The sequence below is a fragment of the Cystoisospora suis genome (genome assembly GCF_002600585.1).
Source record: "Cystoisospora suis strain Wien I chromosome Unknown contig_421, whole genome shotgun sequence".
In the NCBI taxonomy this organism is placed as follows: domain Eukaryota; phylum Apicomplexa; class Conoidasida; order Eucoccidiorida; family Sarcocystidae; genus Cystoisospora; species Cystoisospora suis.
This window is the reverse complement of record NW_027153222.1, coordinates 1-8068: the sequence shown is the minus strand read 5'-3', so window position 1 is coordinate 8068 and position 8068 is coordinate 1. Positions and strand designations below refer to the sequence as shown.

Below are 8068 nucleotides of genomic sequence, written 5' to 3'. Positions count from 1 at the left end.
CTAGAGTAACTTTTATCCGTTAAAAGACAGGAGCCAATCTTCGTAGAAAGCTGTGCCTTTGGTCACTCCACAAGGGCGAAACTAGCCGTTAAAAGTGCAGCTTGAATATATGTCCCAGTGACCAACTAGGTCACAAGCGATCGATTTTGAAAGCAAGGTTAGTTGTGTTCTGTTACCTGAAAACGAGAAGCAGGCAAGGGCAAGATGCTTTTCCGCTTCCTTGAAGCCTTTTCATGGTGCTCTTTCTAAACTTCACTGGTTATCTCTGCGAGCAAACGGCCATAGTACGTAATCACCGCTCGGCGCCTGGAAGAGAATAGCAGCAAGTCAACAGAGCGTGGCCTCGAGCCCGTTCACCGGTCCTGCTTCTCTGAGGCTGCAGAGAATCAAAAGTAATCACCTTTTTCAGCCGCCAAAAAATTTTTCCGCCGGGCTCTTAAGCTCTGTAGTGTGCTCGCTCTTTGAAAGCAACGGCAGAGCATTTCTCCCCCTGTTAGAAACGGAGTGTTTTTAGGAATACTCAGGTTGAACTTGGTCGATCGAAGGAAGACACGAGCTCTTCTCTGGGTACGCCTGCCCCCGCCCAAGGGCTTCCCTCCGCGAGCAGAAAACCGCTCGTTTTGGTACCACCGGACACTATGAATTCACCTTTTCTAGGTGCCCTCCAACGCAGGTACACCGTACGGTGTCAAGATTCGTGCATACTTTTCTGCTGAGCTTACAGTTGCAATACTGACAGTACGGTCCGGAAGCAACATGATTCCAAGAACCTGGGTGATAGGCCGGTCCCTGCTTTGTCCTGCTAACTTGCCTTCGCGGCGGGGGGTATCACGTGCGCGACGGTCTGTAATGCAGCTGTTGGAATGGGAGTGTCTTAGCAAAGTAGGTGTGAACGAAAAACCAGGACGCGTTCCTTATTCTTGGTGAGCAAGAGTTTGCTGTCACATCCTTTCGAATCATCGAGTGCACGCCGTCGCTTCGGCGCCCCATAACCCACCACCCGTCGGGAAAATCAGATAGATCAGCATAAACACGAGTGACAATTGAGATTGTCACTTCGGGCCTCATGTGTCGGCCTTGCCTCTTCCGATTCCATTGCTGCGGTTATGTTCTGCTCGCCTGGCCTGGCGTAGCTGAGAACTTACCCTAGCTCTTCGGAACTGACGTCGGTGTGGCGCCTGATGACAACTCTGACGTGACGCAGTCTGTCCAACAGTCACCCAACGTGAAGCGGCTAGGGACCACCGGCGTAGTACGAAAGAAAGGTCTGTGTCGCCCTTGTTGCTTCTGTCGGGAAGTGCAGTTAGGACCGAGAGAAAAGCCCCCGCACGTGTAGCATCAGGCGGCAGCGTCACATCGGTTGAAGGTCGGCGCTTTCTCCCGGCCCTTTCAAAGCAAGTTGAAGACGAGTCCCTGCGAGGTTCCTCACAGTTTTCAACGTTTCTCCCGTATGCCTGCGTGGACGCACGACGACCGGGGTGGTGTCGACCTCAGCTTTCTCTCCTGTAGACACATCATCCCTGTCGTCCTACCCTTCTTTCAACTATATCCTGAAGGTGCGTACAGAAGCAGCCTCTCCGATGACCATACGTGTCACGAACCCAACTGAAAAGTAAGCTTCTCTGACTGAAGAGGCGGCACAAACGATAACTACGAGCGCACGCATCATGCGCCTTACGTCACCCAGCGTCTTCGCGCGCGCACACAGAAGTTTCCTACCCGTTTAACAGTAACACACGGCGCGACCTGGCAACTTCAAAGGCAACAAGGTGTCAGAGTGCTGCAGGTTGAGGCTAGCAAACCAGGAGGGCGCCCGCACACCGCAACGGAGCCCGAGAGTGAAAATCCTTCCGCTGGAAAACGTTAGTAACAATTAGCCACCTTAGTGCGGTGGCCACTTTTCCTAGGTACCATAACATCTCTGTCCCAATTCGTGCCGCCCTTCCTATAAAAAAAATCATTCTTCCCTTCGGTTCTCTAAGCACCACAAGTGCCACTCGGACAGTAGGCGCCTGTCCTCTGAAGTGCGTATGCTGGGTCGGTAGCCAAACAAATTGGAAAATGAGACGGACAATAAAACCTCGACACCTTTTTCTATGACGACAGGTAAAAAGTCAAATGATGCAGTAAGACGACGAAAAAATTTCTTGCCGCGCCCCGTTTCGATTGAATCGATCTGAGACAACGCAATCAAAACTGAAGAACCTCCCTCCCGTCCCCCCACCCTTCCCCCAACCTACGATGTCCTGAAGTGGACTGAATATGATCATTCGATAGTCCGCGCCCGATCTTACCATACAAAGATATCACCATATTTCGAGCTACGTGACCTTCATGCACCATTTCTAAAGCAAAGGACAAACTACGTTGCGAAAGTAGCTGAAGACACTTGGGTGAGGAGGCCACCATGAGTGGGAACAGTCTCACAGAAACAAAGCTAAAAGTGCGGCCAAAAAGAGTGCTGAAATGTTTAATGCAATTTTTTTCACGTGTGTCTTTCTTGATGGCTTCATATGGACCTATACACGAAGACAACAAAGGAAACTCGATCTGTCGGTTGTTTGAAAAAAGAAGACTATTGTACAATCACAGAGGGCCACGGTTGCTCACGATTCTTCTACTAAGAGAATGAACTCGTTCACGTCCAACTGTCTGTGATCTTCACCTTTAACGCCCTAACTCAACACATCGTTGAAAATAATGTACAATAATGTTGTAGAAAGTGGAGTGCTTATCGCAGTACTGCCTCTAATACTGATAATACAAAAGAAATGTCACGCCCTGTCCCTTTACTCTACCTTTTCACGTCCCAGCTCTGTCTTTCGTGCTCTCGTAGATGCATGTATATAAACCCGGGAAAGTCAGATTATGGACGGCTAAAAGATCCGAGGATACACTACCTACAGGAGGAGTTAAGGAACCCAGACCGTGCGTGTGCTTGAACCTTCACGTCGTTCCGATGTATGTTACTAACCTTGTTTACTACCCGAACTTTGCGGTTGAAAATCTACGGCCCCAGCTAAACCCTGGAATACACCATTTGAGACTGGCCAGCACTCATCCAAAGGACTGATGAAAATGAATCCCTTCACAAACTACAGAGAAAGAGAACGATTTTTTCTCCCACTGGTTTGCGTAGAAACCCCCTCAAACGAATGAACCAGCCGACACATCAACAGGAACCCCTTCCCCCCTGACACCGAGGTGCGATCTCTTCACCGGCTCTCCAGTCTCTCGCTACATTCACATCGCGTATGTCTACATATATATATATATATATATATATACATACACACACACGCATAGGCGCGTACGTATCTAAGTGTGCATTAGTACGGTCACGTGACGCATGCATATTCGAGCCTGAACCTGATGGAGACACGTGCACCCCAAAGCGGTCTGTCTGCGGCGCCGAAAGAGGGTAGGGATGTATCTTGAGTGTGGGGTATTCCAGGCTCTTTCTTTCTCTGCAATAAAACAGATGCATGCGGACAACATATAGAAGAGCCACGCTCGCATTTAAAAACTTTTACCTATTCAGTCATCATCTGACAACAGAGACGGATAGATATCGAGTCGCTGAGCTGCGTAATTCAGTCAGAGAAACCGGCGGCAGCGGCAACATACACTAACAACACCATAAAGTTTCACTTGAGGACATCGTCCTGTCAGGGGAGATTTTTCATACTCATGTCCCGCTGGGAAAGTCTCTCCTGTTTCTTCTCTCTCTGCATTCACCCTCGTCCTCGCAGCACAACCAATAAACTTTTGCTCCGAAACTTGTTGAGCACTAACGGCTGAACCGCCTCGAAGCCATTGTAAGGACCCCGATGAGCCATAGACCATTGACGCTTTCTCTCTCTTCTTCGGCACATCACCTCACGATCTGTCTTGCTTATCTTCTTCGCTTTTCCTTTCAGATGCCGGTCCTAGCCGTCTGTTCTTCTCTCTCCTCTCCTGTTCTCTGTGCTCCCCCACTGAGCACCTTCTTCATGGAGGTGGATGTACCTCCCTGACTGTCCTGGTCACTCCTATGTCTGTCTATTCGGTGTCCAACACTCCATCTTCATCACCATCTACACAGTTAATCCCGCCCTCCCACGGAGAGCTCTCGTTCCACGTCTTTTGTTCTATCCGCCGTAATTCTTCTTCTGTTCCATTTTGCAGTCCTCCCAATGTGGCATGGTGTAAACGGAAGCCTCGAAAGCCTACTGTACATGGGTCGCCGCCTACCCCACCTTCCCCCCGCTCGCACGTCTCTCCGATTTGTTCTTCTTCATCTCCATCGTGCTCTTCTGCAGTACTCTTTGCATAGTCGCCGACAATGACACTTGAAGCATGAGAGAGATGCTCATGAATAAGAGGTGAAGTTAAGATTCTTAACATCCCTACACCTCCCCCTCCACCACCAGTTTCTTCTGGACTTGTCACGCCGCTTCCGCTTGACTCGCCTTTGCCTTCAGATCCTACCCCTGGAGACTCTGCTGCTGTAGAGACAGCTGGCTGAAGTGTAGCACCGGCGTATGACGTATAAAAGGGAAGAGAAGAGCTAGGACAAGCCGATAACTGGGGAGACGAACGAGAAGGGCCAAAACCAGAATGACCTTTATGATTGCAAGAGGTCCCCGCCGCTAAGGCATTTCCCCCAGTACTATTACCACCAGCATCGCTCTCTGTACCCAAGAATGTGTTTGAAGACGACGAAGAGGAAGGCACTGCGAGTGTGTCGCTGCTTTTGCTCAAGTGAGAGCAAGCTCCTAAAGTCTGTAAAACCTCTCGTGATGGTCCATTCAAAATGTCAACAGACTCCGAATGAGGCCGCAGTAAAGGCGACTTCGTACACCGGCCTATACACACCACACGGAGAATCAGGTACATACCTTCGATCTAGAGCAGGTGTGTTTTTGTACTTGGCACACATCAACCCCTCCAATACGTGTGTATGTATTCGAGCTCTCAGATTCGACCAGTATGCTAGGAGTGACGAGTCTCCAGTTCAAACGGAGAGACATCAGGATATAGACGCAGGCTGAAGCAGTCGCGGCTTCCCTTGTTCTCCTTCTCAACTCGGAGATAAAAGTTTACAGGAATCTCTATCAACCGACAATAACGTTTCACTTCAGCTGCCGACGAAAAAAAAAACTGACTATGCAGGTGCCGTCAAAACATCCTTCGTCCAGCACATGGACCCTCAAGCCCTATTGTATCAACCCAAGTGCGTCTTCTTGTTGTTTTACCTGCGAAATCGCCAAACTCCATTCCGGCGCTTTCTTCTGCGACTTCAAGTAGTTTCTTCATCGCAGCTTCTCTCCTCAAAGGCCTGATCCCTGCACCGCCTTCACCTCCACTGCCTCTTCCTCCTCCTTCTGCTCGGAGCTGATGAGATTTGACTCCTCCCTTCACAAGAGTTTGCGAAACAGAATGAGCGAGGGGTGAAGATGGCGACGAACAAGGACTTGCTGGAGTTGATGCTGCAGGCGCGTTCACCCATCCCGCTCCGCCCAGACTTCTTTGTTCTTGTGTTTGATCTCCTGGTCTCTCCCCCCCAAATGCCCCCTGAGGAATGACCAGGTGCGTAGGTGCTGACAAGGATAAAGAGGGACGAAACGACGGTGTCTCCTGAGGACCCTCCTCCGTTGTTTTGCAATGCTTGAAAGAACCGCCATCGCTAAAAGCGGAGAAGACAGGGGAAGGCTTCTTCGATAATGATACTTGAGAAAGATGCGCGCCGGTGTCCTCAGCAGCAGAGAAGTCACCAGATACAGCGGATGGCGCTGTAGACGCTGGTAAAGAAAAACAGCCGGCCGGAGCTGCCGGAAGAGGAAGAGGGCGAGACAATGCCATCCGAAGAGCGAGAACATCATGCATGTAACTTAGTTCCTCACGGAGAGCGTCCTCGCTGTAAGTGAAACGAATCGCGACAAAAACACCAGCTCGACTCGTGATCGTCCCGATGTATTTTGCTGAAGATCTGCTTTATAAGCACACAGGGTCACCCTGCAATACGTATGATTCTCTTCCAAGCGCACTCAGATCGTTCACGGAAAACAAGGAAACGGCAGAATGCGGCTGAGTCTATCAGGGACACATATCCCCGCCCGTTCACGCGGCTATTACACCAGAAGAGAACCCTGCATACGGTTCTCTCGTGGGACAGTGTGCATGTAGGAGGTAGCTGTTTCCGTGCACGGTGAGGTACTTCCCCATGTAAGCTAGTCCACGACATCTAAGAACGTAGGTACACTTCAACATCACACGCACCCACACAACCTGGGGAGTCAGCCATCTTCTTTCAATCCGTCTACCATCTACCTGTCTCAGGAGTGCTGAACTCACAACAGAAACCTCGAAGACGACGGGAGAAATATTGGTTAGAAATTAGCCCCTCAGAGATTTTCTCCGCAGAAGTAAAGAGTCTGATCTGTCCCCCCAAGGGAGTACTCCGCAAAGAACGTACCGATACTGTAGACGAATATTGCTCACATTCGTCTGACGCATGTTGTTGCCTCGCCGTCCACCCAGCTTATAATCCTGGCCCAACCAATGACGCTTGAACTCATCTTCGTAACCACTTGAAAACAAGCCAGGAAAGAACACGAGACAAAACACCAGTCTCCGCTGATCATCGATACACACGCCATGCATTTGAGAAAACTGTAGACTATAACCATGATATCATTGCCTGCCTCATAAGCACTGAGCGCGTAAATGATGTGTTCATAGCTTATAGAAGGCATAAGAATGTTATTGCTATAGTAAGGCCTGTTCACGTAATGATATGCTGTCACCTGTACATGCCTATTGTTTGTCTTCGACAAGGTGGTATCCGTCCTGTGCTCCTGATAGAAAAGAAAGAACGCCTGGTATAAGAAGAGAAATCGCAGACCGCCGCGACAGATAGGGCTCATAGGCGCCGGCGCAAGAGACGAGCGAGATAGTACGCACAGAGACGTGCCTTGTGCGTATGCCTCGCCACGCACTCAAAGATATATACTTGAGAGTCTCTCTCAATACCTAGATGGATCTACTCATATGGTTAGTTCGCTCCACCTGAGCCGAGAGTCTTACCTCTGCAGTACTGAGTTCCTTGCTAGCTCACATAAGTCCACCGGAGATAGTTTCCATGTGTGCTGAAGCAAGACACGTCATCACAAACACGTCCACTTGCTCTGACGTACCCGTCTACCATAAAGATAGATAGATATACAGATAGGTAGATATAGAGATATATAGATAGGTACGTAGACAGATAGATCGACATGCACATACACAGGGAGTAAAATGCTTCCATGCAGCCATGCACACACAAACGCATATTCTGAGGGTAGGTTACCCTTTAGAAATTCTTGCGTATCCAAATCGTTTCCGTATCGCTCTGTCCCTGCTTACTGTTCTGTCAATTCACTAAAAGACATCAAACGAAACCCCCACGTTGAAATGAAAAGACTACTTGTGCTATTATCCGTTCGTCCTGTCCGCTCTTCTTGAAAGGCTTCGCCTTCATAAAACATCCGCGGCAGTCACGGCATTCTGCACCCAGACTAGATGAAGAATGTTTTAACTCATTCCCCCCCCCTCCCTCCCTGTTGTCCCTTGTCGGAGGTGAGCAAGCAGTCCTTACAGCCGCAACTGAGTATTCTTCCAGGAGAGGTTCATCGGTGAAGTGAAACATGAGAGGATCGTCTGTGGAGATGGATACGTTCATTCCGACTTTGAAGAAGCTGTACAAGGGGTTTTTTGCTGAGGACAGACAGGCCGTTCACATGATACAAACCCCAATGTGGGACGGGAAAAGAAAAAGAAAAATGAAAATGACCGGGACATAAATATGACTCGAAAAACAGGATGTGCTGCGACGGTGTCCCGAGCGAGCGGATCGAACCGACGCCAGCCTCCCGTTCCACCAGAGACGTATCTCAACAACAGAAGAAATAAACACCCTGTCTACGGGTGCTTATGCGCTAGAGGAAGACTGACTCCCCTGCAACTGTAGAGCGACTTCAGTTACAAGAACACACTTGTCCAGACAGAGCCACAGCATACAACTTTCCACCAACAGAAATCTCAG

At 49.5% G+C, this 8068-nt stretch overlaps 2 protein-coding genes across 2 annotated transcripts in view; one reads left to right on the top strand and one right to left on the bottom strand.

The window, feature by feature from the left end:
• The window catches only part of CSUI_001042 (uncharacterized protein), a 13020-nt gene extending 12515 nt beyond the window's left edge, over positions 1–505 (top strand). Inside the window, exon 14 of the mRNA XM_068061248.1 lies at positions 1–505. This exon is cut by the window's left edge and continues 607 nt beyond it. The gene's annotated coding sequence lies outside the window, so the exon portion shown is untranslated.
• Positions 1–7742, bottom strand: part of CSUI_001041 (amp deaminase) — a 7992-nt gene extending 250 nt beyond the window's left edge. Inside the window, exons 1-6 of the mRNA XM_068061247.1 lie at positions 7622–7742; positions 7069–7130; positions 6458–6571; positions 5238–5899; positions 1146–4847; positions 177–306 (exon numbers count right to left, since the gene is read on the bottom strand). Of these exons, the coding sequence (XP_067926766.1) occupies positions 4042–4847; positions 5238–5899; positions 6458–6571; positions 7069–7130; positions 7622–7705 (1728 nt within the window). The 5' untranslated portion in view covers positions 7706–7742 and the 3' untranslated portion in view covers positions 177–306; positions 1146–4041. The remainder of the gene's footprint in view (positions 1–176; positions 307–1145; positions 4848–5237; positions 5900–6457; positions 6572–7068; positions 7131–7621) is intronic.
• Between the last annotated feature and the right edge of the window lie 326 nt (positions 7743–8068).